At 37.6% G+C, this 23741-nt stretch overlaps 1 protein-coding gene across 1 annotated transcript in view; it reads right to left on the minus strand.

The window, feature by feature from the left end:
* Non3 (Ribosome production factor 2-like protein Non3) overlaps positions 1-21194 on the minus strand; it is a 155071-nt gene extending 133877 nt beyond the window's left edge. The window contains exon 1 of the mRNA XM_090390187.1: positions 21094-21194. Within this exon, the coding sequence (XP_090246313.1) occupies positions 21094-21116 (23 nt within the window). The 5' untranslated portion in view covers positions 21117-21194. The remainder of the gene's footprint in view (positions 1-21093) is intronic.
* Between the last annotated feature and the right edge of the window lie 2547 nt (positions 21195-23741).

Raw genomic sequence — 23741 nt, forward strand, 5'->3', positions numbered from 1 at the left:
AGAGAAGAACGTAACATATCTTAATTGGCTTGTTTCCAATTCTTCAGTTTCATTTTCTGCCTACGCCAAAGCTTGCAACAATTGTAAAGCAGTTATTAATCAGTCCAAACTAGATTTTGAACAGGCTAAGAGTACAAAACTTGCTTCTTGCCCTAATGATAGCCGAGCATTCAGGTCTCTTGCCAAAGCTGTTGACCGCAACTTCTTCTCATCTCTGCTCCCACCTCTGTCAAAACCAGATGGTTCTGTTGTCGCTTCAGGCAAGGATAAAGCTGACCTGCTAGCATCCCATTTTTCTTCCAACTCATATATTAATGATCTTGGTAAAACACCTCTCACCATTCCCAACACACTCCATTCAATGCCTCCTGTGGTTTTGCATCAAAAGGATGTCAGAAGGATTTTGGCGAATCTTAGTGCTAAGAAAGCTCCAGGTCCTGATGGTATTTCTCCACTTGTTCTCAAAGCCTGTGCTCCTGACCTTACTCCTGTTCTTTGCCGCTTTTTTTTCACTTTCTTATTCGAAAGGTGTTTTTTCTTCAGCTGGGAAATTTGCTCATATTCATCCAGTTCCTAAAAAGGGTGATAAATCCCTCCCATCAAATTATCTTACCATTGCAATTACTTCTACTCTTTCTAAAGTAATGGAGAAATCAATTAACCACCAATTCTTAAACTATCTAGAAATCTTCTATCTGATCAACGATTGCCAGTATGGATTCCATCAGTGTCGATCCACTGGTGATATTCTGGTTCATGTTACCTATTTATGTATAAATTCAATGGAAAAGTTTGGCGAAACACAAGCAGTTGCTCTTGGCATCTCAAAGGCTTTTGATCGTGTTTGGCATAAAGGTCTTCTAAACAAGCTTCCATCTTATGGTTTGCCAACTGTTTTTTGTTATTGGTTATCCAGTTTTCTCTCTGATCGCTGACTAAGGGTGATGGCTCTGTCTTCTAACTTCTCCACTAATGCTGGTGTCCCACAAAGTTCAGTTCTTTCCCCTACTTACTCTTTTCCTCTTGTATATTAATAACCTTCCATTGACTGGAAATCGTATCCATAGTTTTTTCAATGATAGCACATTGCATTCCACTTTTCATTTTGAGAAACCTTGCCCTGCTCAATCAGCTTCATCTTCTCGAATATCTGCTACTAAGTCCTTAAATGTCGATCTCCAGTAGGGCAAAGACAACTTAGTTGATTTCAATCCTTCTAAAATTCAGTCCTGTCTTATATCTCACAAAAAGGATTCTTCTGCTCCTATGCTTATCTTTGGTGACACTGATTTCTAGACAAGTTGATATATCTCTTTTGGGTATTACCCTGACTTCTAATCCCTCTTGGCACAAGCACATTACAAATATTGCTCCCTCTGCATCTAAAAAACTTGGTTATCTCTTTTGCTCTTGGCATTACTTTTCTTCCAAACAGCTGTTCACTCTGTACAAATTGCAAATCCACCCTACCATGCCACAGTAACTCAATTTAGTGCAAGTGCAAAGTAATGTTTAGAGGGGGAGGGTTTGTAAAAAATATGTACTTAAATTTATCTTTTTATTTATACTTTATTTATGTTTATACATAGATAATTTAAATTTAATGAATTTCTGCATCTCCATCGATACAGTGCCTACTAGTGCAGGAGCTGCTTAAATTAAAGAAAAAGAAAGTTAAATGTGAAAACAATAAAGTGTATTGAAATTACCTTTAATTAATGATTAATGAGATCCTTGAGGCTGATTCTGCGAGACTAAATATTTGATATCTGGTTCGATTTTCGTAAGGAACAAACGAAGGTCACCTCTTTCCGTGATATTCAGACGGTTTCTCTGTTTGGTGATAATATGATTATCGCACTAAAGCCTGATTCTACAAGATATGAGGTAGGGAAAGGTAAACACATTGGAAGCTGTTTATTTGTAACAGATTCGATGAAACCCATCTTCAGATACTCTGGTAAATAGCCACGAGCGTATTTCTTTTTTTGAGACGTGGGTTCACAATTTGTTGCACAATTTATCAACTCGTTCCAAGTCGTGGACGCATGCTTACTCTCACAAATCTAACCACATACTGCCCCCCACCATGAAAAAGGTACAGCTGGAAGACTGAGTGATGGCAGGTGGTAAGAGCTGCCCTCGTTATGCGCACTAAACTCGTGCCTTTGGCTACGGAGCTCATTCGTCGCCCCCTCGTCCAAGAGTATGCTTCGAGAAGTGTCCAGTGAATTATTATCTATATTCAAAATTTAGATATGGAATTCAAAAGTAAATTGCAAAAGCATATTTTAAAAAGTCAAACTTGCGAAGTTGTTAGCAATGTATTCTATATATGGAGGAAGAATAAAATTTGTAACAATGGACAAAAACCCCCACCATGAAAGCTTGAATCGCGCACTAGTGGGCGGTAGGGACCAGGTTGACGACCACTGCTTTAGATGGACAATCAAACCTTGGTTCATGCTCAACTGACTCTCATCCTCTTTTGAACATTGCCAACCATCTTATCTTTTAATAATAGTATAACTGGGTAATACTTCTGCAAACACGTCATTATTTTGGTTATATTCTGAGATTATCTGTTAGCTGGTTTTCATCAAAATGGTTAATTTACAGAGTTGTTTCAGTTCATCAGAAGAAATTTGTTTCCAATGTGGCAAACTTTAGAACAATTTCTATTTCATTTTAAAGGTTTTGGAAAAATTACTATTGCTGTCTTGAAAATCAGGTTTTTCATATTAGACTAGAAACTATTTAATGTCTTTCTCAAAGATCTACAGCTACCTCTTTAAAACACTTAATAACCAAAATTTATAATGCTTGACAAAATCAAATTGATCTTCCTGTGACGTTTTTGACATTAGGTGCACTTTTAGTGCAGAACAGGTCAAGCAGTTACTATATATGCTTCACAATTATCATATTTTTGGTTCCTTTCTGTCTGCCTTCTACTGATTATGACCCAAAGAAAATTACTTTTTAAAACCACACTGGTTCTTATATTCAAGATGCAAGAGTAGGCATACCTCAAGAAAAGGCTTACAGATTCTTCAATTATTGCTAAAAATAAGGTATTTGTTGCATATGATATTTATATTGCTAAAGAAATTCAACCTCATATAAAGGAAATGAAGAAAGCTATCAATTATGGCTTAAGAAGATTCATGAATTGCAAAATTACTTGGGACAGTTCACAGTCCACAAATTAATATCATGAAATCCTCATACATTAACTACAGACTTGCTAGACACCCAAGGATTATTATTATTATTAGCTATATGGTGCAAGGAAGCCTGAGGCTTTTGCTGCACTAGTCAAAAAAAAACAAAACAAAAAGATCCTGAGTTACCGAGAGAGAGAGAAAGAAATGATGATATCCAGCTCAGGACCCTGGGTGTCCATATTGCCATTAATCATGTATCCTCTGTTGCATTCCTCAAGAATATATCAGATGTCAAACTTTCATTAGACGATTACTGTATTTAAGTCAGAAGGGCTATCAGCAGAGCAATGTAGTAGTAGTAGTAGTGGCATGTGATGCAAGAAAGCAAGTGTATGAGCTTATGCAGCATCAGTCAAAAAAAAAAAAAAAAAAAAATCACACCAGATGCCTGTCCAGTTCCACCTTAAATTTATTTAACCTATCAACTTCCACAACGACAGATGGAAGTTTGTTCCAGCAATTAACCACCTGCTGGCTAAAGGCAAATTTCCACACATCTATTCTACATCTGTCTTTTCTTAATTTGAATTTATGCCCCCTTAGTTTCGTAATCTGAACAAGTGGAAGGATCCCACCAGAATTCAGCGTGCTCAACCCATTCAAGGCCTGATACACCTCAATCAGATCACCATGCAAGTGCCTAGTCCCCAGCCACTGCAATTTGCAGAACTTAAGACTCTCTTGGTAAGAGGATCCCTTCATTCCCCTCACCAATCTTGTTGCCCTTCTCTGTACACACTCAAGCAAATCTACATCCTTCCTAAAATGAGGCCTCCAGACATGTACACAGTACTCAAGGCATGGCCTGACCATTGCCTTATACAGAGGGACAATCACCTCCTTTTCCCTGCTAGCAAAATTCCTATATATCATTAACAAAACCCCATGACCTGCCCCTGGTAGCCTGTCTGCATTGCTCAGAAAACTTCATATCTGACTGCACAATTACTCCTAGGTCTTTTTCATTTTCTACCACCTTAAGTGTAGTACCACACAGTTGGTACATTTCTCTGGGGTTACTTCTACCCATATGCAGTACTTTGCATTTGTCAATGTTAAACTTCAGTTGCCACTTCTTAGCCCATCTGCCCAAATTATCTAGATCCTGTTGTAGTAGCACACTGCCATTACTGTCATTAACAACCCTGCCAACCTTTGTATCATCTGCAAACTTTGACACCAAGCCTGATATACCTTCATCAATATCACTGATAAATATACAAAGCAATAGAGGACCCAACATCGAACCCGGTAGGACTCCACTAATAACATTAGTCTGTGAAGAGCAGCACCCATTAATTACCACCCTCTGTCTTCTCCCACTCAACCATCCTTTTATCCATTATAGCAACTTACCCTTAATACCATTCTGCTCCAATTTGTACAATAGTCTTCCATGCACAAGTGTCAAAAGCTTTCCTGAAATCCAAATATATGATATCAAAATTATTTTTTGCATTCTGTTCCTTTGGTACCACATCATAATATCCTATCAAATTTGTCAGACAAGACTTTCCCTTAACAAACCCATGCTGTGTCTGAATTATTGCTGCAGTCTTGTCTAGATGATCCTGCAATGCATCTTTAACCAGTGACTCCATTATTTTACCCGGAACAGAAGTTAAACTAACTGGTCTGTAATTACTCGTGTCACCCTTCAATCCCCCTTTGTGAATTGGGGATACCATTTGCACATCTCCAGTCTGTGGGAACCTCCCCTGAGTCCAAGGATGCTCTCATAATTATGGCAAAGGGTTTGCTTAGTTGCTTTGCCACCTCCTTTAATATAACTGGATAGATCCCATCCAACCCAGGTGCTTTTCTTATGTTCAACTTCAACAATTTCTCCTCCACTTTGCTCTCAGTTATTACAAAATCATTAAGCACCCTGCTACAATTTGATAACCTTCTGCCATTTTTAAACCTTAATAACTCCTCATGTGTGAATGTAGATGCAAAACACTCATTCAGTTTGTTTGCTATCTGAGCAGGATCATCAACAGTGGAACCATCGATATCAAGTGGACCAATCAGATTCATCCTCTTCCTTTTAGAGTTTATATAAGTAAAGAAATACTGTTTATGCTTAGCATCTTTTGCCAAAGATTTCTCGTAATCTGCCTTCGCCTGCCTAACCTCTTTTGTGACTTGATTACAGACTAGCTTATATCTTCCATAGGCTTTTGAGTCGCTTGATAATTTATATGCATCCCATGCATTTTTCTTCTCTGTCATGAGTCTCATTAGTTCATTTGATAACCATTTAGGCCTAAACCTTGAACAATATTTCATTTCTTATGAAACTTTTAGTAGCATCCACGATTAATTCCTTGAATGCTTCCCACTTAGAATTTACTGTTGGTAACATTGTCAGTTGATCCCACTGTACAGAATTTAAAAACTGTCTGAGACCACTGTGTGACACCATGTCTCTGATATTCCAACAATATCCTCCTTTGCTATCTTGACCAGCACTTTAAATTTATCAAATTTATTTACTTTTACTCCTGGAATTGGTGTACTCTTACTCTTAGTTACTTTAACACAGACCATGTATTTACTTATTCCATGATGACTCCCAGCAGTCCTTGATATCCCCAGCACCTTGGTTTCCAGGCTGCTGCTCATTACAATAGAAGCAGTGCAAGAATCACCACTGCCTCCAGCTACTGTTAATCTATTAGTCTGTGAATACCCCACCCCAAGCTAGCAGTTTTCCACCCCATCTTGCATGCCAATTACTCTGATAATAAAAAAAAAAGGGATACAACTATTATTTTGGCTACAAGGTTGTGGACCAAGACAAAAGCTGAGTGCCTCAAATTTGCTGGAATTCTTGTGCTTCTAATCTCTGCAGCTGGTTAAATCACAAAGGCCACTCAATACTTTTCGATATGCCTACAATATGGAGAGAATTACTTTTCGATATGCCTACAATATGGAGAGGGGCTTAAAGGGGAACAGGTATCCTGTGTGTTATCAGACACTCAGCCTAAAACACTGATGGATCCAATATCTCTCTATTACAGAAGATTTAGGAGAAGTCCGGTTGACCTGCCTCCCTAAAATCCACTCATGCACACCTTCTCGATGGTAAGCCCTGTTACGTCACTTAGGTGGCAACGAACGTGTAGAGTGGTTCTCTTCAAGATGCCTGGTCAGCGTGAAGAGGAAAAGACCAAACCCTCCAGCACATTAAAGCACGATGAAACAAATGGCCCTCAGTCCCCAGCAGCTTTCACTCTCCCTCTTACGGCAGCGAGAGGATCAGAGTGGAAGCAGAGGGTGCTAAGAATCTCTGGGTACGACCAGGCTGCCATGCACGGAAACTGAACCTGGCCTGTTATAACGTAAGAACACTCATCGGTGAAGACAGGATATTAGAGCTGGAAAAGGAATTGGAATATCATTGGTTTGGCTGAAACAAAAAGAAGAAATGAATCACTTATAAGTTTACCAAGTGGAAATCTGCTGTACACCAATGGAAACAGTGAAAGAAGTGAAGGTGGAGTTGGGTTTCTGGTCCATAAAGATTTTAAAAACAACATTTTGGAATTCAAAAGTACATCACCAAGAGTGTCAAGACTAATACTCAAGATTTCTAAGAGATACAAGCTAAAGATTATAATGATTTATGCACCAACATCGAGCCATGATGATGAAGAGGTTGAAGAAATGTATACCGAAATTGAGTCTTCTAGATGAGCAGAAAACCCACTACACTATTATTATGGGAGACTTCAATGCTAAGGTTGGAAAAAGACAAAACAGTGCAGAAAGGGGAACAATAGGAAATTTTGGAATTGGTGAAAGAAATGAAAGAGGTGAAAGACTTGTGGAATTTGCAGAATCTCAAGGATTGTCAGTAATGAACACTTTTTTCAAGAAAAGGGTGAACAGAAAGTGGACATGGAAGAGTCCAAATGGATTAACTACTAATGAAAATCAACTTCATCCTCACTAACAGAAGATATATTGTGAATGATGTTACTGTCCTGAATAAGGTAAATGTCGGAAGTGATCACAGAATGGTAAGATGTACACTTGATATAGATGTAGGAAAGGAAAGGAAAAAACTGACTCGAGTAAATAATACAAAGGTCTTTGAGATAACAGAAGAGGAGAAAAAGCAGTATGTACTGGAACTTAAGAACAAGTATGAGCTTCTGCAGACTGCTCAGGACCAAGATATCGATGAGGAATATTACAACTTTCTGAAAGTGATAAAGCCCAAGAAACCTATAGGGAAACAGAAATCCAAAGAAGAAAAAATTAGTCAACAAACACTTGTCATGATGAACCGAAGACGACAAATGAAGAGCAAGAAAAACACTGACAGGGAGAAAATTGAGTATACCGAGTTATGCAAAGCCATTAGAAAGAGACTCAGAGAGGACATAAGATTTAACACAAGAAAAGTAGAACAAGCATTAAGGGAAAACAAAGGATTTAAATCAGCAGCCATGAGCAGTAATACAGAAAGACAAATGATACTGAAACTGAAGAATAGCGATGGTGTACTTATAAACAGCAGAGAAGGCATAATTCAAATAGCAGAAGACTACTATAGAGAATTATACAAGGAGCAGGGGAATGATGCCAGCAGTGGGGAAGATGGATTGCAAAGTAGCAACACATACGACATACCCAATATTCTTCCTGATGAGGTAGAACATGCATTGAAGAAAATGAAGAATCAGAAAGCCCCGGGGGAAGATGAAGTTACTGTAGAGTTGTTAAAATTGGGAGGAAGAGACATAACACAAAAACTGGCAAGGCTCTTCACAAGGTGCATTAGAAAAGGTGTGATGCCTAAGCAGTGGAATAATGCAATCATAGTTTTGCTGCATAAGAAAGGAGATAAATCAGAAATTGGAAATTATAGACCAATTAGCTTGCTATCCCACATCTACAAGTTGTTCACAAGGGTCATTACTAACAGATTAGAAAGAATACTTGATGAGAATCAACCGAAAGAGCAAGCTGGCTTTAGGACAGGATTCTCAACCATGCATCACCTTCATGTAATATCACAGCTAATGGAGAAAGCAAATGAATATAAAACACCATTATGCCTGGCATTTGTGGATTATGAAAAGGTATTTGACTCCATACAGCATAAGGCAATGTTTTGGGCACTGGAAAGACAAGGCATTGATACCTCATATATTATGATTTTGAAGGAAATATATGAGAGTGCTACCTCCTTTATTAGACTAGACAAAGACAGTAGCAAATTTAAAATTGAGAAAGGAGTTCGACAAGGAGACAATATCTCCGAAGCTGTTTACTGCTGCCTTTGAGAAAGCTTTCAGAAGATTAGACTGGTCGCAGAAAGGAGTCAATGTGAACGGCGAGTACCTAAACCATTTACGATTCGCAGATGACATTGTGGTCATTAGCCACGATCCCAACGAATTAGAGGAAAATCTTAATCAGTTATGCACAGCTAGTAAGGATTTTGGACTAAAGATGAATATGGCTAAAACAAAAGTAATGATGAACAAGTATGCCACAGAAAGGGAAATAATGATTGAAGGAGCAGTAATTGAAAAGGTGGAGCCATATACTTATCTGGGACAAGTTATTAGCTGTAATAATGATAAATGGCTGGAAGTCAAGAGAAGAATAAATTTTCGATGGATAGCATTCAGGAAATATAGTCACATACTGAAGAGCAATATCCCAGTTTGTCTGAAACGTAAAATAATGAACCAATGTAAACTCCCCACCATGACTTATGGAAGTGAAACTTGGGCACTCAACAAAAGAATGGAAGAGAAGCTGAGAACTACACAGCGAAGAATGGAACGAATCATACTGGGAATCAGACTGTTAGATAAGAAGAGAACACATGGATTAGGCAACAAACTCAAGTAAAGGACATTCTTATCAAAACTAAAGAACTAAAATGGTCCTGGGCAGGACACATAGCTCGAAGACATGATGACAGATGGACTAAGAAAATAATAGAATGGTATCCAAGAGGAACTAGAAGAAAACCTGGAAAACAAAGGCGGAGATGGATAGATGAAATTCATGAGTTTGTGGGTAGTAAATGGATGGCCAGTGCTCAAAACAGAAGGAACTGGAAAGTTGCTGGAGAGGCCTTCATCCTGCAGTGGATTGAAAATGGCTGATGATGATGATGATGGAGAGAATTTGGATCATATAACATTTATTTTTGTATGGTACCACCTCTTCAGCATGGGATTTCTAAGAAGAAAGAGTGGACCTTAAGCTACTCAAATATACCATCTAGTATTCAACTGGCACCTCAAGGAGGACTTCCCATTCATGAGCCACCAGTTGAATATTATTTAGAATCTGATGAAGAGTCAGTTATTTAGAATATGATAGCCAACATAAATCACCTGAACCCTCCACATCAACAAATGCTGATTTTATTTCCAATCCCCCTCTGCAGAGCCATACAAAGTTACACAAAATGAATTAAATCTTATCAGGGATATTAATAACTAAAATATAAGGCAGAATTTTTAACCTCAAGATTTGCAACAGTGGAATCACATTCAAGATAATGTTAAAGTGTCTGTATACTGTTTTTTACCAAAAGGATTTAACCCAGTTTTTTAAAATGGAAAATGACTTTCCTGGCTGAACTGACATCAATAGTTTAATGTAGTGGTTCTCAACGTGGCCATGCTGTATTTGTAAGGGGCTACAGGTAAAAGTCGTAAAACTGGGGGCAATGGAAACTGGTAAGTGGGCCACGAAAAGTTCACTTCTAAAATAAAATTATTACTAATATAAAAAACAAATTAGTGAGATCTGCAAGGATTTCACTAAACTAAGAGACAATGATATTATTATAATTTTTTTGTTAGGAGCATAATTGTATATTGTGAATAAACAATATTGTATGAGTAAAAATTCTATTATAAATAAAGATTGTAGTTAATAAACCCCTTTTTATTATTAATATTCCTTATATTATAAGCAAATAGTGCATGTTATAAATAAAAAGTGCAGTTGATCAAGTACATATTTATTATAATTAAACAATATAAGGGGTGGGACCACAGAGATGAATGAAACTCAGAAGTCGGCCACGAGCAAAAAAGGTTGAGAACCACTGGTTTAATGGACTCACTTAATATTGACTACAATCCTCAAGACTGGAGACTAATTACAGACTCTTCTAAACTAAGTTTAAAAGCAGTGCTACTATATAATGGCAACACACTACCATCAATGCCAAGAGGCCATGCAGTTCATATGAAAGAATCATATGATAACATGAAGCTTCTTATTGAACCCATCAACTACAAGAACTACCAATAGCAGTTTTGCAGTGAATTAAAAGTTATTGCCATCTTGTTAAGAATGCAGCAGGGAATCAGAAGTTTTGCTGCTGAATAGGACAGCACAGCCTTCTCGTCACACAAGAAATGACTGGCCTTTTGAGTTGAGCCAAGCAAAATCCTGTTACCTCCCCTACACATAAAATTGGGATTTATGAATCAATTTGTTAAGACCAGATCAAGATGGACCAGCTTTCAAATCCTTCAAAGAAAAATTTCCAAGACTTACTGAAGCCAAAAAATAGAAAGGTGTATTCAGTGTCTCACAAATATAGGACTTTCTCAAGGACAAACACTTTGACCAGATCCTCCATGTTGATTAAAAAGCAGCCTGAGATTCTTTCAAACTTGTAGCAACAAACTTTTTGGGAAACAATAAAGCAAATAACTATAAACAGCTTGTGAGAAACTTTCTGTCATCAAACCATAAATTAGGCTGCAACATGTCTGTAGACAAGTGGTCAGGAGTGCAGTAGCACATGCTCTTTGAGTAGATAGGGGTTCAAGTCCCTGACTGCTAAATACAGTCGATCTGCCAACCTGCACTGCACCAGCGTGGCAGTTTATGGTCCATTTCCCTCGACATGAACTGTTGAGGAGGCTTCCATCCTGCAGTGGATTGATAATGGCTGCAGTTTACTTTACCTTTTATGTCATTAAAAATACACTTTCTTCACTTCCATTTCAATTTTTTCCGGGACAACTGTTGCACATTAGGTGATGAGCATGGCAAGAGATTCCATCGGGACATCTCAGCAATGGAGAAGCGATAACAAGACAAATGGAACTCTGCAATGCTAGATTACTATTGCTGGAGTGCGACATGAGATGCCCCAGATGTGGGATACAAACAACAGACGAAGAAGTGTAAGATATGAATAAAGTGATTTTATGTATGCTGCTGATCAAAATTTAATTTTTTTTTTTTTTTCAAAGCTAAATGTATCAATCCTTATTATTTTAAACTGTTTCATAAAGTTTTTTTTTATAATATATCATGTTTTTCAATATAAGATATATTAAAACAGTGAATGTTCTTTATCTATCTCATTTTAGGCCTAAAGAATTTTAAAGAATATAAGACATGGCAGGTATTTTCAAAACTTGAGAAAAATAATTTTTGATGCTGATTTTTCACCTCCACACATGGAAAACAATACAGAAAAATACTTTCAACAAAGAAACAAAAAAAAAAAAAAAAAAAAAAAATTGAAAATTTGTTGATCAGTGTGTTCTGTGCATCCCCCGCCCCACCAAACCTGGCAGTTTTCTGATAATCTAATACTGCCTTGATTTCATCATAAAATATTGTTGCACCCACTTCTATTTCTTTTGGTGTTATAGCTCAGGGTGAGTCAGCCTTCTCGAAGATGTAAGCATTAGTTGAGGCATATGATGCAAGAAAGTAAGCTTATAGAGCGTCAGCCAAAAAAAATAAAAATAATAAAAATAAATAAAAACCTTCCTATTTCATCCATCCGGTCACTCCAAATGTTTGTCTAGTTTAGCCTTAAATTTATTTAAACTATCAACTTTCTTCGCTGGCTAAAAGCAAACTTCCACACATCTATTCTACAACTCTTTCCTCAATTTGAATCTATGCCTCCTCAGGTTCTTAATCTGAGCAAGCGGAAGTATCCCATCAGCATTGAGCCTTCTCAAACTATTCAAGGCCTTGTACACCCCAATCAGATCACCTCGCAGGTGCCTAGTCTCCAGATGCTGCAACTTAGAATTTAAGCCTCTCTTGGTAAGAGAACCCCTTTGTTCCTCTTGCCAATCTTGTTGCTCTTCCCTGTACTCATTCTAGCAACTCTACATCCTTCCTAAAATGAGACCACCAGACCTGTACACAGTACTCAAGGTGTGGCCTGACCATTGCCTTATACAAAGGTATAAGCACCTCCTTGTCTCTGCTATAAAAATTCCTATACAGGAACAGAAACAAAAAATTTGTTTAAGTCGTCCTGAACTTACACAAATTCGACTTTACATAAGTTTTTGCAGCCAGTGCAAACTGAAAAGAAAATGAAAAAGTATTTTGCATCTGTGGGGATAAATAGAGGTACAGTATTGTGAAAATATCGTAATGCAAATATCGTAAAATAAAATATCCCAATAACATATTGTTTGTTTGTTTTTTTTTCTAATTCGTTCCAAGACCTTGGATGTCGAAATTTTCGCTATATAACTCAGCTATTTCTCTCTCTAAAAGGTCATTTTTATAATGGAAATTGCACTACTCTCATCATTATCATCATAACAATTAATTTTGAATGCCTTTGTGATATTTTTCTAAAACATTTCTCGAGGTCACGACAAAAACAATTTGCACTTTCCAGTTTATTGGACTTCTGTTATTGCAATCTATTATAAACAGGTAGTAAACTCAATCTTATTGCATTGGCAATAATCCCAATAACTGGAATTCTGTGTTTTTACGTTATGATATTATGGTGAAATGTGTTCCCCTTCACTGAAATCTTCAATCATATAAAAAACAAATTTTCAGAAACCTCTCTTCATTCCTGTTTACTTATTACATACAATGATGAAGGGAAAGGGACCAATGGAAAGTGCAAGTGCTGGAATTGCCAGGAAATGAAACAAAATTGATTTAGAAATGAAGATTAAAATGATTTAGAAATGAAGATTAAAATGATTAAGAAGTACAAAGCAGGGCAAAATTTATCTATTGCAAGGGAATTAGGTCTCGCTGCTTCAACAGTGAATAGTGCACGTATAAAAGAACATGTCAAAGGATCAACACACTTAAGATCAACAGTGATCACAAAACAGTGTTCAGGTGCTGTATCGAAGATGGAACAGCTATTAATAATACGGATGGAAAATCAGATTCAGAAGCAAGTGCCCCTGAGTCCAATGGCCATTCAAGCAAAAGCAAGTATTTATGAAGATATTAAGGATAAGTATGGCAAACCCCAAGCCAAGTTCGTGGCAAGCAACAGGTAGTTTAATAGGTTCAAGCATCGCGCTGGTTTCCAAAACATTAAAGTATGCTGTGAAGTCGCCACTGCCGATTCTACAGCTGCAGAGAAATTTTGTGATGTGTTGGAAAAAATTATTGATGAAGGTGGCTATTCAACGAAGCAAATTTTTAATTTTTAATGTAGACGAGGCTGCTCTGTATTGGAAAAAAATGCCAGATCGAATATACATTGCCAAAGAGGAAAAGACAATGCCAGGTTTCAAGGCTTCAGAAGATAGGGCCACGCTCTTGCTTCGAGCTAATGCAGTGGGAAATTACAGATTAATACCACTGCTTGTGTGCCATCCTGGAAATCCTTGTGCATTTAAGGGCATCAAAAAGCCAACCTACCTGTGCATTTCCGATTGAACCAGAGAGCATGGATAACAATATCTCTCTTTGAGGATTGGTTTAAATGCTGCTTCATTTCCGAGGTTGAAAAATATTAGCATTAGTAGAGGCATATGATGCAAGAAAGCAAGCTTATGCAGCATCAGCCAAAAAAATCCACTCCCATTTCACCCCTCCGTTCCTTCAAAATACTTGTTCAGCTGAGCCTTAAATTTATTCAGGCTATCAACTTTCACAACAAGGGATGGAAGTCTGTTCCACCAATCAACTGGCTAAAGGCAAATTTCCACACATCTATCCTACATCTGTCTTTCCTCAATTTGAATTTATGCCCTCTCAGGTGATTATTCTGAGCAAGAGGAAGAATCCCATCGGCATTGAGCATGCTGAAACCATTCAAGAGGTGTATAAAATCTTGAATGGTTTGAGCATGCTCAATACCGATGGGATTCTTCCTCTGATTTTTCATCCGTATTATTAATAGCTGTTCAATCTTCGATACAGCACCTGAACACTGTTTTGTGATCACTGTTGATCTTGAGTGCATTGATTCTTTGACATGTTCTTTTATATGTGCACTATTCACTGTTGAAGCAGCGAGATATTGTAAAGACAATGACGTTCCTTTCAAGATTTTGCTTCTTTTAGATAATGCTCCTGGACTCCTACGCATCTAGATTTCAATTCGAACGCGAGAGTCATATTTCTACCATCAAACACTACTTCACTCATCCAACCTATGGATCAGGGTGTTATTTCGAATTTAAAAGCATACTATTTACGCACATTTGCTCAGGCATTGTCTGCAGTAGATGTGGTGAAAAATGTTACGTTAAGAGACTTTTGGAAATCTTACAATATTTACCAAGCCATCTTAAACATTAATAAGGCCTGGGTGGAAATTACTAAAATTTGTTTAAATTTGTTAAAATTTGTGCACGTAAAAGGCTTCGAAGGGTTTGAAAAAGATGAATCATATGAAGAGGTTACAGATAAGATTGTAAAGGTTGCAGAGCTACTTCAGTTGGAGATTGTTGTCAAAGGCGTGGAGGAGTTAGAGGAAGAGAAGGAATTATCTAACAAAGAACTTATTGACTTGCAGGCAGCGATGGTGAAAGATGAAAATGCTGACGAAGATCAAGGTGAACTAAATGAGGAGCCAAGACACTTCATCACCAGAGAGAGATGGCAATGGTATTTCGTGAAATTGCATCGGCAATGGCGAGGTTTGAGATGGATCCTGACAGTGAACAATTCTTAAAAGTTGAGGGATGAATGATATGCTTGCTTGCTACAAAGAAATCTACGATGTAAAGAAAGTCACTGTCCAGTCATCCTTTAATATGTTCTTTCGTAAGGATGAGCGGCCGACCCCTTCTAAATCTTCACAGTGGTGTACTTATCTGCTGAAGACCGATTCTGGCATCAATGTTCGAGATGTAAAACTTACTGATGTTTTTGTACTATTTCTTGCGCATGAGATAAAAAATTGAACAAATACAATAATTAATTCTATTCCCACGTTTGTCGAACATTCCTTTTTTGATGCAATCAATTCAGTGATCACAGTTGCGAGTGTTGCACAAGCATAAGGAAAATTCCAACTTATGTAGCATTCCGCAGAATGCACCCCTTACGTTAATCAGGGAGTGGCTGTATATCATTGACAAAACTCCATGACCTGCTCTGCCAGCCCATCTGCACTGCTCAGAGAAGAGAAGAATGTTCCACCAATAAACCCTCCCAGAAGTCAAACTTCTCCAACTTCTTATTCTCATAGTCTTTAAAGGTTAACCCTTCTATTTAAATGTATTTAATCCCATCCCTGTAAAAACAGTCCAGCCTGTTAACAAACTCTGACTCTTTCTGCAGGGTAAAACTGATTGATAAAGTTCTCATTACAAACTTCCTCCTATTATGTATTGGCAAAATTCCAGACACTTTCAGATTTTTCTCAATATTACAAAATTGTTGTTGTTATTTTGGTTTTTTAGGAGCATTAGCAACTAAGGCCATATTGCTCTGGGATATGCGGTGGTCATTCCCTGACCTTTCCGCATCCTCCGTATTTGGTGGTGACGGGCTCGAACCCCGGTCTAATCAAGAAGCATGTGCTACGCACTGCTGCTCCTTCCCACCTGGCTACGGAGGCACCCTCAATATTACCTCATACTTGTTAAGTGTAGGCTCAGAATGCTTATGATTAACATTGTCAGTACCAACATGCACAACCATATTATGTTTTGAGTAAAAGACAATTGTTCTCCTTTATTATCACCAACTTTTGCCCTTGGCAGACATACCCTAGTCCTATTCTACTTATTCTTATCACACAAAATACAGTGGATTCCGGTTATTTGAGCAACCGGTTAATTGGGGCAGCCATTTATTTGGGTCAAATCTTAAAAAACAGAAACCAATCGAGAAAATAGCCAGGGTTTACTTCATTTAATTGGGACAGCATGCCGTTTAATCAGGGCAGGAGACTGCAGCACTGGAGATTACCCTACGATTGTCTCCAACGGTACCACATGGTTTGATCGAAATTCTGGAGGTCACAACCATAAAACAATAAAAACAATTAGCAGTCACCTGTTTATTGGGCTTTGCTGTTAGTGAAATCTATCATAAATGGACAGTAAACTCGATCTTACTGAATTTGCGATAATAGCGACAGCTGGAATTCTGCGGGTTATTATGGTGAAATGTGTTTACACTTCCATGAAATCTTCAATCATATAAAAAAATTAATTTTCAGGTCTTCTCTTCATTCCTATTTTTAAAGCTTTGTAACTCGTTACTCCGTTCTCACCATGTTACTTGCAATTTATGTGTGCCGTGTTCTTTGTTATTGATTGCTTATCTTTTTACGGTTTTAAATTTTAACCCCCACCCACAAATGTCAGTGAACAGAAATTTTAACTAGTTCGTATGTACATATTACAGTACGTATTAATTATTCTGATTATCACGTATATTCTTCCGATTTTCACGTATCATTTAATTTTTTAATTGGTAAGGTAATAAAGGGTAAATTTGTGCTTAATATATCTTTGCTTTTATAGCCTGTGGATAATATTCCTATTTTCGCTAATTAGTATCGCTGTTTAATAGAATTAAAATTCAATTCACAAACGTGATCACAATGACCAGCGCTTACTGCACATCATATAGCGAACGGTACTTTACTATGTTGAGTTCATCGTAACGTGATTTGATTGTACAGTGAACCAATTGTAAAGGGGGAGTACATTGTATTTTTAACTATTTATGTGAAACTTCGGATTGGGGCAGCCACTTAATCGGGCCAAAATGCACTAGTCCCGATGTGTCCCAAATAACCAGAATGGACTGTATAACCTGCTTCCCTAACAATGGCATTACCAACAATAACTACCTCTTGTGGGACCAGTGCATTATGTTCCTGCAACAAGATTCACAAGAGTAGGCTCTAATGTTACAGTCGATAGTGCTTGATGACTCTCCTCTAATTTCTTTATGGGCAATAATCCTTTCCTTCAACCAAACGGCAAATTTCAATTTCTAAATTCCTCACTCTCTTTCTGCACCTAGCACGTGCATGCGCGCGCGCACACACACACAAAGACATCTCCTGTGGCAGTTCCAGTTATATACATATCACACATTGTGCATGCAATAAGTGCCTTGATTTGTAGGGGAACCATTTTCAGCACCCACTCCCTCGAGCCAAGATGTCTTCATTGCTGTGGGTCATGTGCTTTGCTGCCACAGTCCAATGCTCAATTTCATTAAAAAAAAAAAAAAAAAAAAATTGAAGTGTTCCTATAGCATCAAACCTGAACACAATACTACTACCAAAATAATGCTATGTAATATGCTAGTATAACAGCAATACTAATAACACCAACACCATACTATTTCTAGCTGCTATAGCAATATATGTATTACATAAAATTTATAAAAGATTACAATATTAATTATATGCCTACAGAACCTTGCAAAAGAAAACATACAAGAATAATACTTTTCCCTCTGGTTCTGTTCACAAACTTCTCACTATGTGATATCCATATTGGCAATGGTCGAGAGCTACAAATTCCTTTACTGCAAGTTACAATGGTTGTTAAGGACTGTTTTATAACATGCATAACTCTTAGAACAAATACCCAGATTTACTAAAATTAAAGGGTAGAAAAACTAGTGAGGTGTGTGTACATATGAATATGGCATGTAACTATTAGAGAAGTAATATATATATATATATAATGAGCTAAGCGAGAAATAATGCATAATGCAAGTATGTCAGCAATGAGAGAAAGATGCCTTTATGTGTAAAGAGGGTGGTGGCGGTGGTGGTGCAACATGGTCTGTTACACTACACATCTTTTTAATTTTCATTGTGTATGTTGGGTCTGTTAGAATTGGTTCAACATCTACAAGTATAAATTATCGTACACACACTAGTTTTTCTACTTCACATTCTTTTTACTTTCATTCCAAAGTGTTACTTGGGATGTCTTAACAGTATCTACATTCATTAAAACCAAAGTAAACTGCAATTCTTGTTGTGTCGCATCACAAATAGAGGATATGTTAAACAACAAATGGTAGCATTGCACATTTTCACTGCATCAGGCCTTTTTCATAACAAGCCGAAGTTGTAAACTTCCAGTCGAAACTACTGTATACTGCTACGAACTGGAATTAAATTTTTGGGTAATACTGCAGACACTGTACCCCCAGGCCGTGGCCAACGACCACTAGTTTTTGCTTGAATCTCTCTCTTGAAGTCGCATAAAAACCTAACTTTTTTACCTAAATAGAAATGAAAGTCAATTAAAAGGATGATCCCTCATGTTTTTTTTTTTCCTTCCAATAACAATTTTTTCTCAGTTCACATCCTTCACCCAACCTTCTGTTCGTCTCATAGTGTAACATGAGGGGTACCTTATTCTTTTTCACCTTCTTATTCCAAAGGTGTTTTTCCTTCTTCTTGGAAATTTGCTCATATCCAGCCAGTTCCTAAAAAGGGTGACAAATCACTCCCATCCAATTATCGTCCCATTGCAATTACTTCTACTCTTTCTAAAGTAATGGAGAAATCAATTAACAGCAACTCAAACTATCTAGAAACCTTCCATCTGATCAACAATTGCCAGTATGGATTCCATCAGTGTTGATCCACTGGTAATTCTCTGGCTTATGTTACCCATTCATGGACAAATTCAATGGAAAAGTTCGGATGAGATCAAGAGCAACTGCTTGCGAAACACAAGCAGTTGCTCTTGACATCTCAAAGGCTTTCGATCATGCTTGGCATAAAGGTCTCCTAAACAAGCTTCCATCTTATGGTTTGCAAACTGTTTTTTGTAATTGGTTATCCAGCTTTCTCTCTGACCACTCACTGAGAGTGATGATAGATGGCTCTCTGCCTTCTAACTTCTCCACTAATGTTGGTGTCCCCCAAGGTTCAGTTCTTAACCCCCACTCTTTTCCTCTTGTATATTAATGACCTTCTTCGATTGACTGGAAATCCTATCCATAGTTTTGCTGATAATAGCACATTGCATCCCACTTTCCAGTTTGAGAAACCTCGCCTTGCTCAATCAGCTTCAACTTGTCGAATATCCACTACCAATTCCTTAAATGCTGATCTCCAAGTTATTCTCCAGTGGGGCAAAGACAACTTAGTTGATTTCAATCCTTCTAAAACTCAGTCCTGTCTTATATCTGGCAAAAAGGATTCTTCTGCTCCTAAGCTTATCTTTGGTGACACTCCGATTCCTAGACAAGGTGATATCTCTTTTGGGGATTACTCTGACTTCTAATCTCTCTCTTGGCACAAGCATGTTACAAATATTGCTTCCTCTGCATCTAAAATACTTGGTTTTCTCTTTTGCTCTCAGCATTACTTTGCTTCCAAACAGCTGGTCACTCTGTACAAATTGCAAATCTGCCCGTCCATGGAATATTGTTCCCACATCTGGGGCAGTGCCCCCAAAACTTCTCTTAGGCTTCTAGATTCCATTCAGAAGAGGGCATTTACATTAATTAATGACTAATCTCTAACAGTCTCTCCACTCTCTGTCTCATAGATAGTCTGTTTCTGCTGCATGCCTTTTCTACAGATACTTCCATGGGTACTGTTCTTCTGAATTGGCTTCTATAATTCCTGCTCTCTTTCAAAACAGTTTGGACATGTGCTGCCACCAGTCAATATCCATTTACTGTCCAACTTCAAACTCACAGAATCAACTTTTCATCTTCCTCGTTTCAATTGCCATGCAATTGCCATTTTCTGGAACAGCCTTCCTTCATACGTATTTCCTGAAAATTACATTCTACAGAAGATGAAGTCTAATGTCAACAAATATCTTCTTTCAACTTCCAACCCATGCATGGTTGGTACTATAAGTTCTAATACCTCTCGTGTTTGGGGAGTTCACAAAAAAAAAAGAAAGAAAATTCTACAGTTCAGCCAAATTTTGTTGTGCAACTGATGAAAATCAAGTTCGTAATAAATTCATTAATTAAACAGTTATATTTATAGTTACTGGGTTGCCTGGAGACTAGGTACGTTCGTTAATTACTTAATGAATTCATTATAATAATTAATAAGTGAATTAAATTACATGTGTATTTACTGGTTGTCTGAACACTACGTATATTCTTAACATTAAAATCCAACATAAACTGTAGAAATTGCCATGCATTGCAACCAAACAGAATTAAATTTTCATAGTGCAACTGCGATTAGTGAAAAATAGTTCACTGTACGTTATTAATTCATTAACCAGATTGCCGAAGGCCCCTATGTGATCTCAAATCATACGAAATCATTGGACCTCCTGCCGGTGTGGAATTTGGCAGTGTAGTAGTTTCACCACCGAATTTCTTCTGTTACTAGTAAATAGGATTATACCAACATGAATTTTGATCATCCCAGAACCTTTAACCTTTGCATCAAAGAATTGATATTTTGAGGGTAGTCGTTAGTATTTTAACCCAGTTACTATACATCTAACTATTTAGTTAAGGGAAAGGGGAGCACAGAATTTAGTTTTCCACTGAGAAAAAAAAATTCATTTTCTTATTCTCGCTGTTCCATCTACTTAAAGAATTGTCGTATACTGAATTTAATTTTTCTACAATTAAATAACTCTCCGTTATAATTTTGCCATACCTACACAACTCTCCGTTATAACTTTTTTATACTTACACAACTCTCTGTAACGTAGGCATTTCGAATAAGATTTCTTCACAGAAATAATAAACTCACAATCTGTTTACTTACGCACATGCAATACGAAGCCTTCAATTTTGAACGGTAGAGGGATATCTTTCTCGTTGAAAGATATCAAAAATTCCTCAAAAATATCCCTCTACCGGTATGTTTCTATGCAGAAAGATAATGTGCAGTGCTGTTCGAACCTCCTGAATCCGGAAATCCATTATTCAAAGCAGTCAATTTTACGACTATCGTTACGAAAACTTACGAATCCCCGCAAGCCACTCAAAGATATCAGCAATCGATAAATTTAGTTCTAGGGAAGGCCATTAGCCCAACCAGCGCATTAGAGCGTAAAGGTTAACAATGGAGCTAAGGAACAATCTGCTGCTGTTTATGAATAGGATTTACTATTCGCTGGAACTTATCAATGAATTACTCACAATTTACATGGCACCACCTTTTCTTGCTATTTAGACTGTGCGTGGTGGCATAATAGTTATAAGCACTCTCCTCCCCACACTAGGTAGAAAATGCCTGGGTTCGAATCCCGTCAATGACGAGAACTTTTGAAGGCTGTTTTCTCTCCGCGGCTGAGTCTTTCAGTCTCAGGATTGGACAGCAAGTTCTCCCCCCCACTCCTGGAAACTCACGTTTTTCTTACATCAAAACAAGCAAATCGACCAGAGAACGTACAATTTATGAACATATTACACATCAACAGATCAGTTGATCTTAATATGAGAGTTTTTTAAAAGTAAATCTCTTTTCTGTGGACACATCGAGAAAAGAGGCAAGGCACATTTACAAGAATTGCCAGGCAAGAGCTCTTCCTCTGCAATGTGCCTTTTGCAAATTTATTGGAACAATGAGTTCAAGTAGAAAGGCCTCATCTGAAAAAAGACATTGAGCTTCTTGAAACGATCCAAAGACGGGCAACTAGAATGGTGAGATCGGCAGAAGAACGACCGTATCAGGAAAGACTCCGATTGCAGCGGGTTACAGATCATGCAACCATGCACCTCAGAGGTGATTCGATTGAGGTTTATAAGACTCTGAGGGGAATCAGTAAAACGAACGAAGGTGGAATTTTCGCTGTCATAAAGAATTTTACAACTGATGGTCATAAATTCGAATTACAGGGATTAAATTAAATTGTAGGTTGAGGTTTAGTTTAGATTGTAGGACGTTTACTTTTAGCCAGCGAGTCGCTGATTGCTGGAACAAGTTACCGTCGCAGGTAGTCGAGGCTGACAGTTTGAATAAGTTCAACGTCAACTCGATAGTTACCTGTGTGAGTAGAGAAGCATATAATTTTGTTATCTACATGTTTTTTTTTTTTTTTTTCGTGCAGAAAGAGCCTGTGGCTTCCTTGCGCTATATGGCGAATACTAATACTATTTTATGAAACGGTCGCCAGACATTTCAGTCAGGGACATGGTACATAAGCGAGCAGAAACCTGGGGAAAGTCACTAATTATGTATATAATTAGCAGTAGCATTAGTATGCAAGAAGAAGCTTATACAGCATCAGCCAAGAAAGCCATTTCCCGTCCATTCTCTCCAACAGTTTGTCTAGCTCTTCCTTGGATTTATTTAAGCTATCAGTAACCATAACAACCTATGGAAGTTTTTTCCAGTAATCAACCACCCACTGGCTAAAGGTAAAGTTCCACATATCTATTCTGCAATCGTCTTTTCTCAATTTGAATTTATGCTCCTTCATGTGCACAGTCTGAGCAATAGGAAGAGTCCCATCAGCAGCCTGTACTGCAGCCTTTCTGATTTGCTCTTAGAACATTATATCTGCCTGCAAAATTAACCTGAGTGTTGTACAATACAGTTGGTACATTACTCTGGGATTATTGTTACCCATATCGAGTGCTTTGCATTTATCAATATTAATTTCAATTACCATTTCTCGGTCCATCTATCTGACTTTTCCAGAATTTATCGCAGTCGCATACCGTCATTAACCACCCTTCGAACCTTTGTATTGTCTGCAAACTTGGACATTAATCCTCATATGCCTTCATCAATATCATTGATAAAAACTGAGAACAACAATGGGCCCAGCACTCGACCCTCTGGAACTCCACTAATAACATTAATCCACGAATAGCAGTGCCCACTGATAACTACTCTCTGTCTTATTCCACTCGAAGATCTCTTTATCCATAGCAGCAACTGTCCTTAATACCATATTGCTCCAATTTGTGCAGCAGATTTTTTATGTGCAACAATATCAAAAGCTTTACTGTAATCAAAGTGTATGATATCAAAATTAATTTTTGCAAACAGTTCTTTCGTGACGACATCTTAATAACCAATCATATCGGCCAAAGAAGATTTCTCCTTAACAAACCCATGCTGTGACTGAAGTATAACTGTACTTCTGTCTAAACGTTTCTGCATTACTTCTTTTACCAGTAACTCCATTATTTTCCTTGGAACAGAAATTAAACTAACAGATCTGTAATTTTCATGTCGCTCTTTGTCCCCGTTTGTGAATTGGGGATGCATTAACACATCTCCAGTCCGTGGGGATCTCCCCTGAATCCAAGGATGCTCTCATAATTATGGCTAAGGGTTTAGTTACTTCCTTTTCTGCATCAATACAATTGGATAGATCCCATTCA

This window comes from Mastigoproctus giganteus, chromosome 1 (genome assembly GCF_048544385.1).
Source record: "Mastigoproctus giganteus isolate SK-2022 chromosome 1, ASM4854438v1, whole genome shotgun sequence".
Taxonomy (NCBI): domain Eukaryota; kingdom Metazoa; phylum Arthropoda; class Arachnida; order Uropygi; family Thelyphonidae; genus Mastigoproctus; species Mastigoproctus giganteus.